Source organism: Dendrobium catenatum, unplaced genomic scaffold, assembly GCF_001605985.2.
Source record: "Dendrobium catenatum unplaced genomic scaffold, ASM160598v2 fragScaff_scaffold_913, whole genome shotgun sequence".
Classification (NCBI taxonomy): domain Eukaryota; kingdom Viridiplantae; phylum Streptophyta; class Magnoliopsida; order Asparagales; family Orchidaceae; genus Dendrobium; species Dendrobium catenatum.
The window spans coordinates 680,986-704,864 of record NW_021319375.1 but is presented as its reverse complement, the minus strand read 5'-3'; the positions used below and the strand labels follow the sequence as shown (position 1 = coordinate 704,864).

General features: G+C 36.8%; 3 protein-coding genes across 4 annotated transcripts; all 3 read right to left on the bottom strand.

The window, feature by feature from the left end:
• Nucleotides 1–5,658: 5,658 nt before the first annotated feature.
• On the bottom strand, nt 5,659–6,782 carry LOC110109427. Its single transcript, XM_020840500.2, has 2 exons — nt 6,405–6,782; nt 5,659–6,144 (listed from the first exon to the last, which is right to left on the bottom strand). Exons 1-2 carry the CDS (start codon nt 6,727–6,729, stop codon nt 5,807–5,809), a joined length of 663 nt encoding a protein of 220 aa, XP_020696159.1. The 5' UTR covers nt 6,730–6,782; the 3' UTR covers nt 5,659–5,806.
• A 4,069-nt stretch (nt 6,783–10,851) lies between these two features.
• On the bottom strand, nt 10,852–13,074 carry LOC110109285 (transmembrane 9 superfamily member 12). The gene has a single exon (XM_028697328.1). The coding sequence runs from the start codon at nt 13,033–13,035 to the stop codon at nt 11,071–11,073; it is 1,965 nt and encodes a 654-aa protein (XP_028553161.1). The 5' UTR covers nt 13,036–13,074; the 3' UTR covers nt 10,852–11,070.
• A 1,658-nt stretch (nt 13,075–14,732) lies between these two features.
• LOC110109271 (pentatricopeptide repeat-containing protein At3g16610) lies at nt 14,733–21,381 on the bottom strand. 2 transcript variants are annotated; one of them, XM_028697327.1, is made up of 3 exons: nt 20,988–21,381; nt 16,000–19,206; nt 14,733–15,288 (listed from the first exon to the last, which is right to left on the bottom strand). In XM_028697327.1, exon 2 carries the CDS (start codon nt 18,607–18,609, stop codon nt 16,081–16,083), a length of 2,529 nt encoding a protein of 842 aa, XP_028553160.1. In that variant the 5' UTR covers nt 18,610–19,206; nt 20,988–21,381; the 3' UTR covers nt 14,733–15,288; nt 16,000–16,080. The 2 variants fall into 2 exon arrangements, with proteins under 2 accessions (XP_028553160.1, XP_028553159.1); XM_028697326.1 differs by having other exon boundaries at nt 15,152–15,288; nt 16,000–18,628.
• Nucleotides 21,382–23,879: the final 2,498 nt, after the last annotated feature.

Below are 23,879 nucleotides of genomic sequence, written 5' to 3'. Positions count from 1 at the left end.
GATCTTCTTCGAGAAGAAACCTGAAAGATAACCCTTGATGCCGCCCGCTGCGTTAGCCATGGCCTCCCAAGTCACCATAGCTTCCTTCGCCTTCCCTAACCTCAACAATAGACCTCGAAATGGATCGTTGAGAAGTTTCCATTTGGTGCCGGCGATCCGAATCTTCTTGATCGGATCCGATACGGCAGCGCAAATATTGTTGAGAACAGAGGAGAAGGGGATCTTCGAGAAGAGACCTGAAAGATAACCCTTCATGCCGCCCGCTGCTTTAGCCATGGCATCCCAAATTCCCATAGCTTCCTTCACCTTCCCTAACCTCACCAATAGACCTCGAAGATTACCGTTGAGGTATTTCCTTGTGGTGCTGGTGATCCGATTCTTCTTGTCCGGATCCGATACGGCGGCGCGAATATTGTTTAGAACAGAGGAGAAGGGGATCTCCTTCAAGAAGAGACCTGGAAGATAACCCTTGATGCCGCCCGCTGCGTTAGCCATGGCGTCCCAAATTCCCATAGCTTCCTTCGCCTTCCCTAACCTCACCAATAGACCACGAAGACGACCGTTGAGAAGTTTTTTGGCAATCCGATTCTTCTTGTCCAAATCCCATACGGCGGCGCGAATGTTGTTGAGAACAGAGGAGAAGGGGATCTCCTTCAAGAAGAGACCTGGAAGATAACCCTTGATGCCGCCCTCTGCGTTAGCCATGGCCTCCCAAATGGCCAAATTCCCCTGGCTTCCTTCGCCTTCCCTAGGCTCGCGATTGCTCAGTCTCCTTCATTTATATGAGAGAAAAGTGCAGAATTAACATTAAAAGAGAACATAAATCAGGGATTGCTCAGTCGCCTCTTCGTAATCCTTTGAAGAGGGTTCTAATGTCCGCCAAAAATCCACTTTGAATTAAAGACAAAACGCTTGGAATCTCCCCAAATATTAATTCTAAACATATTTTCCCAAAAAAAAAAAAGTCTGTAACAATGCCGATGAAGACGGTTCGAATATCAGCTAAAAAGTCCACTATAAATTAATAGAATATAATAAATCTCATCAATCCAGATTAAGTAAATAGTGAAACATAAAAGTTGAAAAAAATTTAGTATGATTGTTTTCTAAGGCGTTGTCGGAAGCAACGCACTGTATGGACTGAGTATAGCCAGAAGTACACAAGAGCCGTTGCATCGACGCTTGGGTGTAATGTTAAGTAGGCAAAGATTTTCGTATTATGGACGGATGTAAGCAAAAAAGTCTTCTCGGCAAAGAATTCTGGCTATTAGTATAGCAATTTGATACGTCGTCAAACAATTATCTTGATCGGGCACGAGTCTCGATGCAGAATCAAAGTTGGAAACTTCAAAAATTAAAATTGGAACTATCCAAACTTCGATTTCAGCAAACTTATAGTCAAACTGAGCGTCTCAGAAATACGAACCCAACGACACCAAATTCAATTCAATTCGAGCCCAAATGAGTACAAATCAAAGACCCAAAGCGCTGTTGGAAGGTTCAAACCACAATTTGGGTTACCAAACGGTTTCCAAATATGACAATCTTATAGTCGAATCGAGCGGCTCGACGAGACGAATCCAACGAGCCCAAGATCACTGAATTCTGAAATCATTAAAACCTTCAATTGTCTGACGAACGACCCACAATCAAGGGATTCAACATTGGCCGTCTATTGAACCACTCCCCAATTTATCCTTGATCTCTCACCTATTTACGAGTCATGTCACTCCTAAAATCTATAAATAGACCCCTCATTCCTCTTGAAAAGGGGACCAAAAGCAAGAAGAGAAGAGAAGAAGAGAAGAGGAGAATAAAAGGAAGAGAAGGAAGAAGCTCCTCCTCGACCACCGCCGGAACCTCGCCGGACCACCGCAGTAGCCTCTACCACCAATCGTCAGCCTCCGCTGCATTTCATCGTCTACCGCCACCGTCGTCTTCCATCGTCTACCGCCACTGCCATCAACCATCACCGCCCCCACCGCCCCCACCGCCGATTATCGTAGGCCACCAACACCATTGGCAGCTTTCGATCACCACTATCTTCAAACTTTTTATTATATCCATTTTATTTCAATTAAAAAAAAATTATTTGCATTTCTTTTACTCTCGTTCAAATAACTGAAATATAAACGGCTAAATAAGTGAATTTCCTCTGTCCCTCCTTTAAGTTAGTAATTATATATACTATTTTTTCTATTATAAAAGGGACTTGAGTGTTTTTTTTGGAAAATCATCAGTTACCGACTCTATTTTCGAGCGATTTTCTGGTGGTCAAATTTTCGGCGGTTTTCCGACGGTCAATTTTTCATCGATTTACTATCTCATCTCAAATGTTAGAATACATTAAAACAATTCTGTTTTTCGTTTTATTACTGGAGCCAAGAAAAACTGTAAGATCAAAATTAATAATGCAAAAGACACGACGAGTGAGGAGCGAAAGGGAAACCGAAAGCCATGCTCGAAGTTGCTAGTCGCAACAGAGGAGCAAAGGGGAAAATGAAGTAGGCCGTTTGGGTCGAGAGAAAGCAAGCCATTTGGGAGTGGTCGTCGTTTCGGCCTGTAATATGATATTGTAGCGAGAGTAAAATTTTTTATAAGAAAGTTATTGTGAAATTTAGTAAGAAAACTATTCTGAATAAAGCCTAAAAGATATTATGGCATGTTAAATCATAAAATTATTAGGTCTTATTTTTTTATGAAAATATGCTAATTTTCTTATGTAAACTAATCCTCCGCACTTAAATTTGCTTTAAAATGAGTACAACACATAAACAAATTTAATTAAAATGTATATTACACATATCTCAAAATAAATACAATACTTTTAATATCCATTTTGACAAAAAATTTGATCAATAAATTATATAATTATTTTTTATGAATATATTACATGCAGTAAAAATGATGACTGAATAATTATAATTTGTACCTCAAGCTCTTACTTTTTTTTATATAAAATTATTTTAATCTCTTATATCACTTGTAGCCAAGAAAAAAAAAAACTTAATAGGATATAATAAATCTTATCAATCCAGATTAAGTAAACAGTGAGGCATAAAAGTTGAAAAAAATTTTAGTATGATAGTTTCTAAGGCATTCACAAAAAGCGACGTGCTGCGTGGACTGAGTACAGTGAGAAGTGTGCAAGAGCCGCTGCATCCGTGCTCGGGTGCAATGTTAAATAGGCAATAATTCCTACATCATGAGCGGATGTGGACAAAGAAGTTTTCTCGGCAAAAAATTCTGGCTATTATATCGATCATGAGGCTTCGATCGACCACCATCAGACCATTGCCATCATCTGACTCCCACAACCCAATCAATGTTATTGGGTTGTCTCTTACTCTTGTAATATTTTTATCTCCAAACAAAGAGGCTAATCTTTGTAATCAACTCTATAATGAAAATATTTTCGGTGTTTACCAGGGGTTTTCCACGTAAAAACTTTGGTGTCTCTTATGAACGCTACACCCTCTCACTTATCTGATTGTGTGCTGGATCTTCGTACAACGCTAAGACGTTAAACTATATGTTTCTCTACCGCCGCGAATATTCCAGGACGCAACAATAATGAAAATATTTTAGGTGTTTACGGGGCATAGTTTTCCCCATTTTAGAGTTTTTTCATATAAAATCAATGGTGTTGTTCGTGTTCTTATCATTTATCTATTTGTATGATTGATATTCGTAAAAATCTAGAACATAAAAACTCTCTCATTATGCCGTTACAAATTTTCTTACCCGTAATAATTGTCATGATGATAATACCAAAAATAAAATCTTAGATTTTTTTAAATACTTAAAAAATTCAAAAATGGATATTTATCATTTTTTTTTCTTTAAAATTTTGAATTATTTAAATAATGCTTGCTTTGAAATAATAAAATGCTGAAGTAAATGAATTTGCTATCTTCCTTCTTCCTTAAGTTAGATACCTCATTTGTCACCAAAAAATTTCTTTGGTTCAAAATTCTTTTAGTAAAAAAATTGTTTTAGACATCAATGAAAAATTAAGCTGAAAAGCATCATTTTTTATTACATTATTGGGGGAATATTTTTTTGCTTTAACAAACGTTTCTATCTTTTTTTTTTTTTTTCCTTTAATTTTTTTATTGAGAAGCCTCCACTTACACCCTTACTGCCAATTATATTCTTGAAGATAAATTCGTTGATTTAGAAAAGTTTCATATGGAATGTGTGGTTACAAATATGGGTGTAGATGAGCCGAGCAGGATCGAGTTCGACTCGTTAACAAGCTTGCAAGTCGAACTTATTGACTTTTGGGATTGAGCTCGAGCAGAATTTCAAGCACATTGGATTATCGAGCTCGAGTTTGATCCATATAATGCTCGACTCGAGTAGGAAAGCATCGGTGCGGGCTCAAATGAGGAAGACAGAACAACGAGACGGGCCACAATTACGAAATCGATAAGCTCGCGAGCTGGCATCCACTCTCGTGAGCAGAGCTCGAACTCAAGCTCAGCACAAGTGAGTTTCGAGTTCAAGCTCGGGATTTGGCTCTCGAGTCGAGATCGAGTTAGGCATATAATATTCAAAAGTTACCCTAATCTTAATACATATCGAAGGACAATGAAGCCTACATGGATATATATTCCATCATAATTTTCTACCATATTTCTTTCCCTTTATATCAATCCTCCAATTGCAAATGGAGTCACAACATATAGGAAAAAAAAAAAAAAGATAGTTGCTGTTTATATATAAATAATTATATATTTATAAAGTAATATCCTTAAATAAATCACAACCATTATCCAAAGCGTATAATCACTTGAATAAATATAATTTAATTGTGCACATAATCACTTTAGTACTTTGCGCACCACATCTTTACCTATAGGTGGTATCAAAAATGTTTATGATTCACAAGCCGATCGATTTTGACTCACTAAGAAAATTATGCTCGACACAATCGTTAAGCGAATCGAGTGTGAGCATACATTTTAGGCTTTGTTTGGAACAAATTTCTTATTGTTTTCTAAAGAAGCTTTCTAGAACAAAAATTCAATTTATTTTTACTAAAAAGCATCTTTAAAAAGCAATAAAAAAGACGTCCCAAACGAATCCTTACTCTCATTTTTGTGAGTCCGGACGACAAAAATCATCAGACATGTGAGTGTACATACTATATACAAATTTATACACAGTGTATATTAAATATATGTTTACATTGTTTATGCACAATATGTACACTCACAATCCGAACGATTCTTTTCATCTGAACTCCTCATAAAATAATTTCTCCTGTTTGAGATGACTATAATTTTTTCTGAAGTTGATAGTAAAGTTGTTAAGATAAAAATAATTTAGCTATTATAAATTTATAATAAAAAAAAGCAATTTTTCACCCCAAGAATTTTGAAAATAGTGAGAAAATAACAAAAATAATAATAATAAGCAAACAAAATTGTAATTGACGTTTGAAAAATAAAATAATGAGAAAACTACTTCTATTAGACCCTAAGTCTTCTGATATTTTGTTCTTGTTTTTTTTTTTTGAATGATATTCTTGATCAAAGCATTATTTAACAAAAAATCTTATATTATTTTATTTACAAATTGGTATACTCATATATTAATAAAATTTTATAAATTATTTCAAAAGAAACCTAATAGGATCATTTGAGCATGCGATTTAAAGTAGCAATGATCGCCCATCTTCATCAACTACTAACAACAAGCTTCAACACAGTTTAGGATATCAAGCAGATCAACGAAGACAAAGAAGAAGAAAGAAATCAACATTCAGAGGTATATGAGAACAAACCGATAGCAATTAAGTTCAGCTCACAACAGGAAAATCCCTTCCGGCTCTTCTCCGATTCTCGTCCACGACCGGAACCACCTGCTCGTTGATGAAGTCTCCGCCTCTGAACCCGCTCATCATGAACGACTCAATCACATCTGCAGGATTGCTCGCACGCCTCATATGGTGATCATATCGCAAAGCAGCAGACCCCACAATGCCCTCCGCCGCTGCCCCCTCTGCTCCTCTCGCAGCCTCTAACTCCTCCACCTTCTTCAGTCGCCTCCTCAGATCATTCAACTCCTTCCCCGCCGCAGTCGGGTGGTCGCTATAGAACAAACCCTCTTTCAAGATTCTGTACGCGGGGATCCCGCCTGCAAAGTGGACAATCGAGATCAATCATCATCGGTATGGAACGAGGCCATGAATTCACACCTCAAGATGCTAAAAACACGTTTAATCTCAACCGCGGATCAATATAAAAAATCTGTGACCTAAAACTAACCTGGGCAAAGCCCTCTTTCTACTCATACGGAAAAAAATCCTGTACTAGTAAATATGCTCTTTCGGTTTTACGATTAATCTTCCTCTCTGTTTATTTTTCCTTTTGTTCTCATGGATCGGAGAAACCTACCTGTGTATGGTCGGGTGCCGTACTCTAGGGCATGATCAAGAAGATTCAATGTGGTGCGGGCGATCCGATTCGGGCCATCTGGGTCCGATAAGGCGGTGGAGATCTGACGCGGGGCATCGACGCGCACGGTCCGGTAAATCCAGGAGGCGGATCGCCGGCAAATCGCGGAGGCTGCGGAAAGATCCGGCGAGGCGGCACGAACAGCATTGACAGTGGCGGTGCCGAGGCCATAAACGGAAGTGCAGGCTTTCTTCATAGGGGCCGGATCTGGAAGCCGACGCCTGACGCCGTCGGCAGTGGAAGCCATCGCCTCCCAAATTCCCATAGCCTCGCCTCCTCCGCCTCCCTCGTTTTTCCCCGTAGCTTCGGGAATGTTAAAGCTACAATTTCAAAATATAATCCTAAAAAAGTACCATGAAATAAATTATTCAGAGAGAAGTGACTGGTAAATGTATGATGAAATAAATTATTTTATTAATTTTCTCAAAAAAAAAATATTTTATTAAAAATATTTAATATAAAAATATTTTCTTGAAAATCTTTGAATTAGTAAAGTAATGCTTATTTCGAAATAATGCATAAATAAATGAGTTTTTAGGAGCAAGTTGATTTAATGTTTTTGAATTAGAATATTTAAAATGATTAAAAAATAATGAATTATTTGATGGAATTTAAATTAAATGTATTGAAATATTATTTTTTATTTGTTATTATATATTTTAAAAGTATTGAAATACACTAGGAAAGGACTGTGGATGACATAAATAGAATGTGCGATGACGGCGTATGGGACAGGGGTGTCAATATTTGACACGACCCAAAAACCCATTTGAACCCGACATGAAAATTTCGGGTTAGGCTCAATTTGGACCCAAAATAGGTCGGGTTTGGGTTCAAATCGACCCGTTTCAAAAATCGGATCGGGTTCGGGTTGACTCAGTAACCCGAAATTGACATGAAAATTTGAGATTAACCAAATATTGTCCCGAAAATCAGAGATTGACATGTTTTTTTACCCGAAAACTAGCAATTTTTTATAAGTCCTGGGTCATTCGAGTCGTGTCGGGTTGACCCGGACCTGAAGCGGATCAAATTCGGGTCCGAAAAATCGATCCGTTTGTAAAAATGGGTCAGGTTCAAGTTGACCCGAATAGTATCAGGTCAATTTTGGGTTCAACTCGAACCCGACCTGTGACCATAAATTGACACCCCTATTATGGGATGGGGTGCAACATAGTCGACATGGCTCAAGCGGGGATGGGGAGTGCTCTCAATGACAATGGGTGGCGAGTGATGGTGAATGACTGTAGCGAGTAGTGATAGTGTAAGGTCATGTGTTGTGAGCATTCGTTGCATTTGGAATTCACATCATTGGGAAAAATTATTAGGTGCGGAGTGTGGACCGTCCGCACACCGTCCGCACAAGCACAGGGTACCAAGCGGTACCCAGCGGTACTGAGTGGTACCTAGCTTGGTACCTTATACTTGTGTGCGGACGGTTCTCCCCGTCCACACTCCGCACCTAATAATCTCTCATATGCAAGGCCTTAACGACTCGAACATAAATTTATACATTTTTTAGTTAAGGGAATATAAATTCCAACATCCAATGGGAATAGATAGATGAAATATTTAATGACATCACTATCTACCATTAGATCAATTAGGTTTAAATTGTCCTTGTTATTATCAAACATTGACATCTTAAATATTGAGAGAAGCATCTTTGATGTAATTTGGAGTGATTGAGAGTCATGTCTGATTATTTTTAAATATCACGTCTTAATAACATTCTTATCATAGCAAACTTAGAGTTCCAACAATGTTTTGAATTTTGTTGATGAGTTAACCATCAATTTGTTGAAGCTAATATGAAATGCCATAATCATAGTGTTTTTTTTGTGATTACAGTTGTGGCTCATAGCTTGGTTTTTATTTTAAATCATGACTCCATGCTCATCATACATGAAAGAATGTTGCACCCTAATACGTCATTAAAAATCTCCTTGATTAGACAGGAATCTCGAGGTTTATCTTAATAGGAAACATTCAAAATTAAATATGGGATTATCTGAACTTCGATCACAACAAACTTAGAGTTCAATTGAACGTCTGGGTAAGATGAATCCAACAACACTAAAATTGGTCTAATCTAAGCCCAAATGGGCTCAAATCAAAGGCTTAAATCATATTTGGAAGCTTTTGAGTATTAATAGGATGACAAAATCAAGTGAGTCCAAGATCATCTCATTCTAAGGATTAGACTATGTGTTAAAGATCAAGAGAGCTGTGAGGTTTGAAGAAACCTGGAGCTCCACCTGTGCACCGTCGTTGGCCAAGCCTTGCTGCCCAATCATCCCCATTGGACTTTCACTAGCTGATCATTGTCAGACATCCACATGATCACCAACACCGGGCCTCAGCGAGGTTGTCGTCTTCATACTTCACTCGACAATTTACGTTGGACCTCCGCCTGACCATCTTTGTTAGACCGTAGTTCCGTCGCCGCCATTAGGTCTCCGTTTGACCTCTGTCACCCGTCACTACGATCCATCTAACCACCATCACATGACAACAGTCTCTCCGACCACCGTCAACCACCGACTACAGTCTCTTCAATCACATTCTCTTGACTACAGTCTTTCGACCTCAGTCGCCCGATAATTGTCCCTCTAACCTCCTTCACCTGACAACTACGATCCCTCTTAACTTTCATCGCTCGTTTACAATCCCTCCGACCTCGTTGTACATAAATGACCTACTATTTTCCTACCGACCAAAATGAATAGGCCAACATTCTCTTGAGAATGACTCTCATGTCATTTGATTCTTCCAACTCTAACCATGCATTATACTTTACATGATGTATATTTAGACGTTGTTCCAACATCTTCCTCCGAGAAAAGATATCATTTATAATCAATGACAAACACCAGTGGATTTATTTTAATTTCACTATCCCCATGAATTTTTCCCTTTTATAGTTTCAAAGTAAAAATTATAGTATCTTTTATGATTGTTATACATATCTCTCTTATCTGTATGTGTGTTAGATCTTCATACAAAATTAAGATGCTAAACATTATATCTCTCTACCATGACAAATGTTCCAAAACGCAACAAATCCAAAATTATTTTATAAGAGGCTGTTGAAGCCCACTTGAAGATACTAATCAAAATCAAATGATGTGAGCATAAGTTAATAATACTTTCTTTGGACTTTTATACTATTTTTAGAACTATTGTAAGAGAATCTCAGTTGAACTTAGTAAGAGTACATGAGTTAAAATAAGATGGAAAGGAGAATAGAGAGAGAGATAAAAAAAATACATATATTTTTTTGCAAAGAGTTAGAAGTTGAATTACGTAGAAACTTGTACAATTCTTTCAAATTCTCTTCTAGTCCTCCAACATGCCTTTAATTCGGCAAATTATTACGTCCGATGTCCGGATTCGTCCGGACACCAATCCAGACGCTCACACGTCACCAAAATACGTCGGGACCTAATTGATACGTCATCACAAAATTAGCTTGATTGGGCACGAATCTCGAAGCAAAAGCTAGTTGGAAACTTCAATAGATTCATTTTAACATAAATACAATATATATGAATAATCAATTAATTTTTATATATTAGCTATCTCAAAACAAATTCAAAATACTTAAATTTCGATCAAAATAATTAAATTTAATTTCATAAAAATGTAATACATAAATAATATTATAATAAACTCATCTCAAAATAAAATCTAACTATTTTGAGACCCATCATTACAAAATTAGACAGAATGCCCAACCAAATTATATATATATATATATATATATATTTCATGTGCATCTTAAAGTTCTTGAACTGCTTTGAGATGAGTGCAATATAAATTTTGATTGTGTAGCTCTATATCTTACAATAATCTTACAATATTTATGGAAATTTACATACATACTACTTTATACTATTCTATTTATATATGTAACATCCTAAATTTTAATATTACATATATACCACCTTATATTATTTTAATATCAAATACGCCCACATATTTCATTCCCACCACCCATATAATTCATTCCTACCACCCATATTTGATATAAAAGTGAAATATGAGTGATATGAATGTAATATTAAAATTTCAGGTGTTAAATATATACATAAAATAGTATATAGTAAAAAAAAAATTGTACTAGAAAGCCGCTGTAAGAAACAGGAAGAAAACCGTCCCAAACAAAACCTTAAAGTCATTGAACTGCTTTGAGATGAGTGCAATATAAATTTTGATTGAGTAGGCCTATATCTTACAATAGTTATAAAGAAAGTGAACTGGGAATCAGGAGTTGAATAGCAAGAAGACCACTTCTCAACAAAAGCAATTTATGCATCAAGTAAAATTCTAGAGTTTCAGACTTGATAGATAATCTGAAGAGAAAACTACATAACCAAATGAGCAGGAAATAATAAGTCTTCAAATACAAGAAATTACCCCCAAAAAAGCCCTATAATAAATCTTCATGCCATATCCAAGCAAAAAAAAAAAAAATACTATAAGTTGAACTTTTGATCATTACCTCTTCAGCTACTCTCTCTCTCTCTCTCTAAAGCTGGAGCTAAATTTGGCAGAGAATCTTGAACAGCAATAGCCTCCTCTTCAGTTGGAAGGATAATCTTCACTAGTCAATCTTGACTGAAGAGAAGAGATAGTGAACGAAGTAGAAGGATATCAGGAAGCCAATAGTGCCTGTTACTAGCATTACTGCAAAAGCCATGATAAGAGAATAGCCAACATATAGGATGGCTGAAATAGGTCCACTCAAGCTGCTTAAGTCAAATATCAAGTAATTGATGGAGTAGAGGAAGACATATAGGGCCACTGAACCAGAAGCATAGAAAGCCTTCCACCACCACCTCCAGTCCTCAACACAAAGGTGCATATATGTCAGTACCACAGAAACTTCAGCACAGACAATGACAAGCAGAAGGAAGACAACCAGGAGAAACCCAAAGACATAATAGAACCTCCCAAGCCAGATGCTGGAGAGGATGAAGAAGAGTTCTATGAATAGGGTGCCAAAGGGGAGGGTTCCGGCCCCGAGGACGAGAAGCCATGACGGGTATTTACGAGCCGGGATTTCTCTTGGAATCTGGTTTGTTCGAACCGGATATTGTATGTGTTCAGCTTTAGTGCCGAGAAATCCGCCAAGGAGAGTAAGCGGCACTGAAATGCAGAACCACATTGCTAGGAGAGTGAAGAACAATGAAATAGGGATGGCTCCTGTGCTATTGCTACCCCAGAGAAAGAAATTTATGATTGTTAAGATGAGAAATACAATTCCAGAAAAGAAACAGGCAATTAACCAGGTTAAGGACCTCCATCCTTCCGATCCGCCTTTGATAGTTCTCCATAGTCGTACGCCGACATAGCCTGCAGCAATGCCGAGGAAGAGATAGAGAACAATCATTCCAGTTAAGAGCATTCCTCGCGAGGCAGGTGACATGAACCCAAGAGCGGCGAAAACTATTGTTACGACAGCCATCCCGGCAATCTGAACACCATCTCCAACCATAATGCAGAGAAGCTTTGAGCAGCTTGGCTCTCTAAAGACATCACCAACCACAAGCTTCCAGCCTGAGAGTTCTTCATTCATCTGAGCCTGGGATTCCTTATCCAATTCTTCATATCGGGTCAAGTCTCTTCTCACTGTCCTCAAGAATATAACAAAGACTATACCAGCCAAAAAGAAGATGACCATGAGTGAGTTCATGATGGAGAACCAGTGAACCCTAGCACCCTCCATCTTCAGATAAGCATCCCATCGCGAGGGCCACCTTATATTACTTTTCACAAATTCAACGTCGTAGGTAAACGTTATTCTCTCTTGCTCACGAATAACCTGACAGTTATCGAGCTCTGAAGGACAGATTGTTGGATCAATCTTATCATACATGTTTAGCTTTGACATGATTGCAGGATCCCTTTTAACACTGCATGGGATTACCTCAAATCCCACAATTTCATAACCAGACATTTTATTCTTATCAGTCTCTGAGATAACTCCCATCCCTTCTTCCCCAGTGCCGATAATCTCCACACGTTTACCTTCATACTCATGAACCATAACTTTGAATTTCAGGTGATTAATGATACAGTCATCATTGCTACCAGTTAGTGAGTAGCCAACAGGGAAACCAGTCCACTGGATTGTGACGCCGTTCTGCTGAGTTAATCTCATGACAGGAAGATTATCAAGAATCATATTCACCTGATACAGATCACGGGTTCTCTGTTTCAGGAGCTTTACCTCATGCTCACTCAAAGCTTTGGTAGTACAGAGGTAAATTGATTCACTGACATTAACATTGAACTTATAGGGAGAGTTGTCAATCTGGTCACCCATCAAGAGCTCTCCTAAATTTTCAGCACTTTTCTTGATCCCACCCTGGGGTTGACAGTAGGGAAGAGAGTAGTAGCTGAAAGGAAGCTCGGTCTCAATTGAGGTGAGGGAATTCACTTTCACCCATATGGATTCACCTTCGGAATAAGTGTGCATGTAGTTTCCCGGAAGATAGAATCCATTGCAAGGCCAAGCAAGAAGTTGCAGGAAGAAGAAAATCAAAGAAAAGGATTTCATCCTCATCAATGTAGCGACCAATTGAAAAGAGCACGGCTAGTTCCACTGATCAGAAGCCTCTTGATCTCAGATCTACCCTTAAAAATTCCAATTTCTACCGATTCAAAGTCATTGATCTATCTCCAGCTAATCCGGAACCAGATAACAGGAGAAAAAAGAAATTTGGATCTGCCAAGAGTTGAACTGGTCTCACAATTAAAGCATCGGATCTTAATCGATACCCATATAAAAAAAACCAAATTAAAAAAATCAAGTTACGAGAGATACATATTTTAGCAATTAATGCAGTTAATCAGTAACGCGAAGCAAGAAAATATAAACTAAAAAACAAGGACGCTCTTCATAAATCAAACTGATACATCTAGTCGTTAAATGCACATTCTTAACCGTAAAACCAAGATCCAATCTCGTTCTGAAACATTTATATTACAATATGCCCTAATTTTAAAGATCAAAACAGTTAATCGGCAAATTAATAGATTTACGCCAAGATAAAATCTCTTTCCCCATAAACCCCAGATCCTATCTCATTCAGAAATCATACGAATAAAAAAGCCCTAGATCCAATCAAACAAACATCAGAAAGCTACGATCTCAGACAAGGAGACTCACCTAATTCGTAAATCGGATAAAATTTGCTCCAATTCGAAGAAAACTGCTCGACGATGTCGACGGGAAGCAGGCAATGGATGCCCTCTTTGAGATCGACGAACTGGAAAATGAAAATTGACAAAGAGCATCAGCTTCCTCGGTCTATATAAAAATAGACCAGCCACGATTCTTCCATACGTTCTGCTGCTGCAGCTGAACCGGGTTCATATTAGATGAATCTTGACCGTTAGATTGATCTCCAGATCGCCGATCAAAACTGGCAGAACGTGGGAGGGACTACAACCGTGTAAATATTAAAAAAAAAAAATACATACATGCCCAGAAATATTTTATAAAAAAATATAAAATTTTAAATATTGAAGTGTCTTCTCTGCTATAGATAGATGGTATGCAAAAAAACAATAATTATATGATCCCATTGGAAATTTTCAAAAAAGTACTCCTAATCATAAAAAATTTCAAAAAAAAAAAGAGGAAAAATTTATAGCCACAAAGATTTTGAATGAACTTCATGAAAAATGTATTATTTTGCAAAAAATATAATAAATAAATAAATGAAATATAACCAATTAACATTAATAGATTAAGGCTTCGTTAGCGGCAGCTTTTTTATTACTTCTTATGTTTTATTTGGGATGACTTTTTATTGCTTCTTAAAATAGAGTTTTAGTGCAAGCTTTTTTATTGCTTTTTGAAATAGAGTTTTAGTACAAAAATTTTAAAATTCATTGCTTCTTGAAATAGAGTTTTAGTACAAAAAATTTAAAATTTTTGTAGTAAATTTTTTTTTAAAGAAGCAATAAAAAAACTGTCACAAATGAGGCAAATTATTCTGTGCGAACACCAAACGCTATCCAGAGACCAACCAAAATGCAACACGTCACCCCCGCTTGGTGTCATAGCTCGGTATCGTGCTCGGTATTGTTGACATGGCGCATTCTGGTTGATATTCGGAGGGTGAACTGTGTTCGGCGTCCGCACCAAATAATTTCTCCCTAAACGAAGCCTTAAAACAGAGTTCAAGTACAACAATTAAATAAAAATACGTTTTAAGAAACAATAAAAAAGCTGTCCCAGATCGAAGCCTAAGATAACCATAAATGAGTAAAAATGTCCACATTGGCTGAATGTTTAAACAATTCTAACAGTGGCAGCATGAGAAGAAAAGCTAAGCTTGCATCATCAATATATGATCTATGAACACTAAACCAGTTTGTCACCAAAATGGCTAAAGGGAGATTGAGGCTTTGTTTGGAACTGCTTTCTTCATGTTTTTTAAAGCAATGTTTTAGTAAAAAATTAAAACTTTTGTACAATAAAACTGTTTAAAGAAGCAATAAGAAAGCCATCCCAAACGAAGCCTGAATCTTTGAGAAAATTACTCTAATCAGTACCTGCTTGAGAAGAGCTAATGTTCTGTCATTAGGCTCCCAGATGTGGCATCAAGTTGGAGCCTTTTGTTAATCTAAGCTATGCTCTAATCTGAAATTCAGATGAGGAAATCATCAGTGTAAAGGTTTACTGAAAAGCCCTTGGCAAATTTCCGCAATGTTATACAGCTTGACACAGAGCCAAGACCTCTGCTGATCTCATCAAGAGATCCCTCCATCACCTTTTGGGTTTTAGCACAATTTCTGTGCATGAAAGCTGCTTTAAGAAACAATAAGGAAGTCATCATAAATAAAACTTTAATGTCAGAAGCAACTTAGAAAGGACTAAACTATAACAACACTAAGGCTTCGTTTGATTATTCTATATATTTTCTAAAAGGTAGTTTTAAAATTGTTGTTTGAGAGAACGAAATTTTCTAATGGAATAATTATTATCCGAAAAATTTTGAAAACAATACAAAAATACAGTTCTCTAAAAATCATTTATGCAAAAGTGGCACATACAAACAACAATAAAAAAAAATTCTATCGTTTCAAAATTGAAAAGGTAAAATTAAACCGTCTCAAATGAGGCCTAAGTAACATACTAATCAAAGAAATGGAACCACCGACAAACCGATTCTTAATTAAACCAAATTGAATCGACTGTAAACCATCAGTTTGTTTCGGTTTCTTGGTAATGCCCAAATTATGCACAACCTTGGTGGTCACACAAACCATAAACATCATTCTAGCTTATATAAACATGGAGCAATGCAGCAATAAAAAGTTGTTCTGGCACAACTAGTTTTCAAAGCAGACTAAAGGTTTTGTTTGAGACGATTTTTTTATTGCTTCATAAAACAGTTTTTTGGTACAAAATTTAAAAATTTGATACTAAAAAGCTGCTTTATGAAGCAATAAGAAAGTCATCACAAACGAAGCCTAAGTCGTTCAAAATGGAAAATTTTTAGTTCAGAAAAATTACCTGTCTATTTCAGCATTGCAGTCATTAGACACATCCCAACATCTATCTCTCAAGTTCTAACTTTGTTTTTACCACCTACACTCACCAGAAATCTCCACAGTTGCACAATCCTTCTTCAAAATGGTGAAACCGGCTCACATCTCTCACAGTGATTGCCCTCTTAGTGACTAATGTGATAAGTTTAATTGCAGTATGACAATCACCACAAACTCTCAAATTTTTTGTAATAAAAATGGGTTGATTTCCACTTAAACTCACAAGAGCAAACGCTATTGCTAACTTCTCACTGTGATAAACAAGAGCATTTTCTTTCTCCTCCTCTACCAAATCATGTATTACAAAACTTGTATCAGCCTTGTAACCGAGCTTCCTGATCTCAACAAATAAATCTGCAAGTTTTTCATTTATCATTGAAGATTGTGGGTGTGAACTATCTCCACCTATAAATGCATGGATTTTACCCTGAATCTCAACCCAGCTACAACCTGGACTTTTTCTAAACCCCTTCTCCTGTTGTAATATTCTAACTCGAGCTGCTTCATGATGTCTTCCAGCAGCACTGTATATGTTAGACATTAGAACAAAGTTTCCACTACCTTCAGGTCCTAGCCTTTGGATTATTCCAGAAACTTCATTTCCAAGTTCAGTATTCTTATGTGTTCTACAAGCTGAAAGTAAGGCACTCCATACTCGAACATCTGGTTCAAATGGCATTCTGGTAATAAAATCATGAGCTTCAGCCAATAAACCTCCACGTGCGAAAAGATCGACGATGCAGATATAATGCTCCATCCTTGGAACAATATTGTAAACCTGGGTCATAGATTCATACCAACTCCTTCCCTCAATGACCAATCCTGAATGACTGCAAGCACTAAAGAGGGATATAAATGTGATATCATCTGGTGTGAACCCCTCATCCTGCATTGAATCAAACAAAGAGAGAGCTTCTGCACCCAGTCCATGGATTCCATAACTAGCTATCATAACATTCCAAGTTACTGTGCCTCTTTCTTTCATTCCATCAAAAACTAGGCGAGAAAGGTCTATTTTCCCACATTTTGCATACATATCAATCAAAGCATTGCAAATAGAAACTTCCGATGAAAGTCCGAAAGTAATCGCATAGCCATGGCTGCATCTCCCATGCCGTAAAGCAGACATATAGGAACAAGCTGGGAGGACTCCTACCATTGTTGCCACATCTGGTTTCAAGCAAGAAAGTTGCATTCTCTTAAAAAAGGCAAGGGCTTCTTCTGCGCTTCCATTTTGTACCAATCCAGATATGATTGCACTGTAAGATACAGTATCTTTTAGATCCATTTCATTAAAGAAACAAACTGCATCACATATGCTTCCAACCTTTGCATACATTGAAAGAAGTGAATTGCCTACAGTTATGTCTGAAAGAAAACCAGACTTAATCAAATAACAATGGATTTTTGTACCTCTCTTTACATCAGACAAACTTGCACAAGCCCGAAGAACAGAAGCAAGAGAGGTGGCTGCCATGTTCGAAGCTTCATTAAGCTTTAGCAGATCAAAAATTACTAAAGCCTCCACCATCTTCTCACATTGAACATATCCCCCAATCATTGCACTCCAAGTCACCTCATTTTTAAGGCTTACTTTGTTAAATATGGTGCGGGCATAAGCCACTGACTCACACTTTGCATACATGTCTAGTATTGCAGTGTTCACCAGAACATCCCCTTCATCAAAGAATCTCCTCAGGCAAAAACAATGGATGCCCTTTCCTTGTAATAAAGCCTTGGCTTGTCCAATCACAGGAAGAATCCCCACCATAGTTGAACTGTTTGGACTAGTCTCTCTACTCTGCATTTCCAATAGAATTCCAACGGCATCATCATATAAGCCATGTAAGGAGCAGCCAGCAACCATGGCATTCCATGCAACCACATCTCTACTTTCGATTTGTAAGAACACAAGGCGTGCTTCATGCACTTTTCCACACTTCATGTACATGTCTATCAATGCTGTTGAAATATATACATCGCAATCCAAACCCATTTTCTTTGCATGATTATGAATCTCTGTTCCTTCTTCCACTGCAAGGAGAGTGGAACAGGCCTTTAGAACAAATGGAAAAGTGTACTTATTTGGTTTTATGCCAAAACCAATCAAATGATAATAGAGATCTATTGCTCGGTTAAAGGGTCCCTTCCAAGCGTAAGCCCTGATCATGGCATTGCACAGAAAGATGCTTGGCTTAGGAATTTCATAAAAAATGAGATGAGCAACCTCAATTTTGTTGCATGACAAGTACATTAAAGTTAGTTTCTCAAGAAGAGAAGGAAGATGGACATGGGCTTTGCTCCAAAGAATGTGTTGGTGGATTTTCTTGCCCTCTTCTAGCATTTTCAACTGAGTGCAATTCTCTACAATTCGGAAGTAGATGTCAGCAGAGAGACCTGAGTTTGGGAGTGGGACTTCTTTCACTGTTTTCTTTAGTTGGAGAAAGGCAGGAGATGAATAGGGCGAAGTGAGGATGAAAGAATGTAAGATTTTAGCACGAAAACCAATAAGACCATTAAAGAGATAGAAGAAATAAGGCCTTTTATGGACAAGGAAGCTTTTCATCAGTACCATCACCTTCTGCAAGATGCGGCTGTTGTACAATACATGCCATTAGATGGTCACGGCATGAAATAATAACAAAAATGAAGCAAACAAAGTCAAAATTGTAACTAATTTTCATTTATTCTATTGAATGGTCACAAAATTAGACTTTTGGTGACAACTGAAAATGTTAAGGCACATGAGAATATTTGATCCAATCCCATGTCGGATGGTTGAAAAATATCAGTGTAGAAATACCAAATGCTTGACCCTCTCCTATAAGCTTGAACCTTTGAAAAGAAGATTTTGATCAGTAGTGTATCAGGCCCAACTTGACTTCCCCATTGGGTTCATATTCCCAAATAAGTCGTATAAAAGTCAATTATTCATCTTTGACTAGGTGGTTCATGGGCATTTGATGATTTTTACCAAGGTTGAGCAAAGTTCATGATCAGGTGTTTGTGTGTTTGTATTCATCTTCCTCTTTTCTTCTTAAATGCATAGTTTATCAGGTGACATCAAAGCCTTGAATCTCATCCTTAGTTTCGCATAGGGGTGTAAAGAGTCCAGCCGAGCTCGAGTCACCCCTAGCTTAAGCTTGAGATTGATTAATTAATCAAGTTCGAGCTGACAAAGAGAAAATGATTAAGGAAATTATTATAATAAAATGATAAAAAAAGAGAAATTATATGAAAATTAATAAATAATCACTTAATATAAGAAATTGAGATATAATTTTTGAATATTTTCAACAATTTTGTACTTAAATTTCTGAATTTTGATATATTTTATGTATATTTTATATTCATATTTTTTGAACGATCAGGCTCACAAGCTAACAAGTCAAGTTGCGGCTAGCTCAAGCTTCGCTCGTTAGCTCATCAAGTTTGGGTCATGACCCAATTATCGAGCTGAGCCTGAGTCGGCTCACGAGTCAGCTTGACTCACTTACACCTCTAGTTAAGCACGCTCTATCCCCTACCTTCGACACCTCTCTATATGCATGCCTATGTTTGATTTTTCCTCCATCCAGACTCAACACTTAACCCATAGTCATTATATCACACAAACTGGTGCTACACACACCTCACCTCTTATACCAATGGCATAGTCCTCCCCCTCCCCACTTACTCGCTTCCCTCAATTACACAACATTTTCACCCCACAGGCCCGGCCATCAACCTTGCTAATTGTTGTAAACATGTCTTGCTCCAATTTGTTGCACTTCGTCTGCCTTCTATATCACTTTATACTGCCTTCCACTAGTCCCACCATTCCCATCATGAATATTCTCCACTCATAAAATAATAACGAATTCCTCTATTGATTCTTTGTTGTAGCTTTCACTTATGCCACTCACAATCCAAGTCCCTAAATGATGCATCCCTCATACTATTTGTCCTCCCATTATCAGCCCAAGCCCACATTGTAAACTACATGCAATTATCGTGTTTGCTCACCACATTGCCTTCTTCATTCCTAATTGTGTTCTCATACCTAAGCTCGTGTAATCTATATATACATCATATATTCCCTATTATGATCCTTAGAAAAAAAACCATTATGACAAGAGGGAACATAGATATTATTCTTCTTATCATGATAATTATGGTCCCTAATCTTTAAAACATCAAGAAGGCAAATTAGATTGTTCATATCATAATTGTTATCAATCAAACCCTAATGATAATCTATATTGCCATCCTTGATATCGTGACATTGATAAATCATATCATTACAATTATACATACTTTTGTAATGATATCCTAATTGATCATGATAGTCAAGCCCACTCTCATCTTCAATATTATATCCATCTAAATTCAAGCCACCATGATCAGCCTTCCCCGAAATTTCAGCAAGATCCCAGTCAAGTGAGGTCTTATAACTAGATATCTAATGATAACTTAGATTTGTGCCTAGGGAAAAATAAAATATCTAAATTTATTTCTTTATCCATTTATTCCAATCTCATCCTACTATCACTTCCTCCTTGTGTGTCAGAGCACTTAATCTTGAGCTTGATTACGTGTTTGGGAATATGTTTGAGCTATTCTCCTCAATAATTTTATCATTCAATTTTCTATCAAATATTCTCACAATCTCATTTCAAATGTTAATCATTCCAACATAAAATAAATCATAACCTGTCCCAACGTAATTGGATTTCCCCGTCCCATTTCATATTTTGAAAAAAAAACGATGTATAATTCCATAAATTCACGGTTTCAATAGCGGGCAACCTATCAATAATCCTAATTCCATTTTGAAAAACTAATATCTAAACAAGCAAATGGAGATAACGCCCTCCAACACCCAGTCAAAAATTCCTAGTCCAAACGGAAATAACAGTAACAAAATTTCCCCAAAACTATCTTACTGTGAAAAAAAAAAAACAGTAATATTACCTGATTCCACAAATCCCTCCAGATACTCAATGATAATGAGTTAATAAATTTTGCCATCAAATCCATTCACACAGGTCAAAAAGAAACTAATCATCAGTGAAATCCTTCAGCAAAAGCAAAAGATTCAATTCAAGCAAACAAGTGCTTCCCTATTTGATTAGAGAATCAGCGACTGTATGACTGTGACGGGCGGACACCATTGCTGCTCTTCCGAACAGCTTTGAACTAGACGGCGGTGACGGCGGCGACCTCAGAATATGTAGGATTGACGGCTGCAGAAACTTAGAACGAGGGTACGGCAGATGAAGACAGTGTTGAATCTTGCGGGGAAGATTCACGGAGCTGCCGAGAAGCTCTGAGACCGGACTTCCCCTCGTTTAGAACTCATCATATATATACAAAAACTGGCTAAACCACGCTGGACTTATAAAGGGAAAAACCAGTATATGTATTAGGTAGGAACTTTTATTAGACCCGGTGCAAGGACGTAGAGGAACTTTTGGAAGTAAAATCCCGTCAAAAAATTTGGTATTTGCTCGGTATTGTTAGGTATTATTTGATAATAACGAAGAATACCGCTTTGTGAAGATCAATACCGAGTTATACCGAGCTATAACGAGTTGTATATAACTCGGTATTGCTCGGTATAGCTCGGTATAACTCGATATTGGGTCTTCACGTGATGGTATTCCTCGTTATTGTTTGGTATTGCTCGGTATTTTCTCATTTTTTGGCGCGATTTGGCCTCCAACCGGACGTTCCTCTAAGTCCGATCGGAGGACGTAATAATAATTCATTAGGTAGGGTTCTGAAAACATTAGAATTTGGTTTGGAGTAAAAATAAAAAATCTTGTGGATAGCCTATAATATAAAAGAATAAAAATCATAGAATAATTATCAAAAAAATGTAATTAAACAACACACTTTCTTATAAAGTTTAAAAGAAAAGATTTAGGTTTTTTTTGGATAACTTTCTTACTGTAAATTTTTTTACTAGAAAATTATTTTAAAAACATTAAGAAAGCCCTCGCAAACGATGTCTTAGATTATCAACTTAATCATACCGGTTTTGTAGATTATTATCTCTTTATGAATTCCATGGTGAGTTTTCATGTTGAAATATTGCCACGCCAATACATGCAGAAAATGCACTATAATGAACTTCATTATACTATTAGGGGTCATTTGGGATGACTTTTTTATGCTTCTTAAAGTAGCTTTTTTGTACAATATTTTTAATTTGCATTATAAAGCTACTTTAAGAAACACTGAGAAAGTCATCTCAAACGAAGCCTTAGGTTTGATTTGGGACAGCTTTCTATTACTGCTTTTAACAACAATTTTTTAGTATAAAAATTTTAATTTTTGTACTAAAAATTTATTTTATTAAGCGATAAAAATGTCGTCCCAAATGAAGCCTTAGTCTTGTATTGACTTAGAAACTTTAAGGTTATACTTTTTTGCCTTGCTTAGGCTTCTTATGATAACTATTATCTTTCCTTTGTACTTGTTGGATACATCATGTTACATAATAGTCAAACAAGGCATTGTGCTTAGATCTATTTCATTTTACTTGCTAATATGTAAATGCTTTATACGCAGTACTACAAACTTCTCAATCCAAGACTATTACAAACTAATCATTTTCCTCTGAGATCGGCAATAGGGGTTCAAACAAGTCGAGTCGAGTATCTGCTTAATCGAGTTAGGCTTGTTTAATTCCTAATGAGCTTGACTCGAGCTCACTTATTGAGCTCAAACTCGGCTTAATAAAAAAAAAAATAGGCTCAGGTTCGTTAAGAAAGTTCCAGCTTGGCTAGATCATTGAGATCGATTTCTTAATTTTAAATTAATTTTTTTGAAGAATTTTTACTTTTAATATACAAATATCTGCATATCAGAAGAGTATTGGTAGATTTCATTAGAAATTCCTCTGTTACATCTGTTATCTTATGATTTCTCTGCAGCCCAGTTCAAAATCTTCAAGTTTCTCTCCTGTTTTCACTTGCATTTTGGACAATTTGCTCCTTATGATAGGCCACAGCACCCAATGGCTTTGGTACTCTGGGTATGCAATGTATATACTGCACCTTATCTTTTAATTGACAAGAACGTTTTAAAAATTGTAAATCACTTTGTTAAACGCTTTTAATGAATATGATCAATGATTTTCTCAATCTTCAATATGTTTCATTGGTCATGTTCTCTAAAAAAATTCCTTTTTTTTTATCCAGCTAACAACTCAGTTGGCACACAAGATTTCTGGTGGCATCTGACTGGATGAAGAAAACCGTTATGAGGAGAAATTATTCTGTGCGGAGACCGAATGCAGAACGCCGTCTGGAGACCAGCCAGAATACGCCACGTCAGTAGTACCAAGCCGCAGTACCGAGAAAGAGGTGTCATGCAATATTCCGGTTGATCTCTGTATAGCTTTGGACATTCGCATAGAATAGCATAGGGACTCGAGTTACATCTAAGGCTTTGTTTGAGACTGTTTTCTTACTGCTTCTTAAAACAGCTTTAAAAAACTGTAGAAAAGCCATCCCAACCGAAGTCTAAGCTGTAGAAAACAAAGCTCATCTTTCATTAACAAAGACTTAGTTTGGAACGGCTTTCTTACTACTTCATAAAGTAGCTTTTTAGTATAAAAATTTTATTTGTTATATTAAAAAAAGCTACTTTTAGCATATCAATTCTATTTATTGCTAGTTCATTTATTTGCAGCAAGTAAGAACTTGTTGTCCAATTAGATTACCTCAATGTAATAAAATTTGGTTGTAATGCAATATATCTTTACTTCTCTGTTTGTGTTTGATTTCTTTTAGCTTAACCCACGTTTTTCTCCATGCGTCCGTAAGGTATATTTTGGAAAGTTCGTGGAAGTTGTAG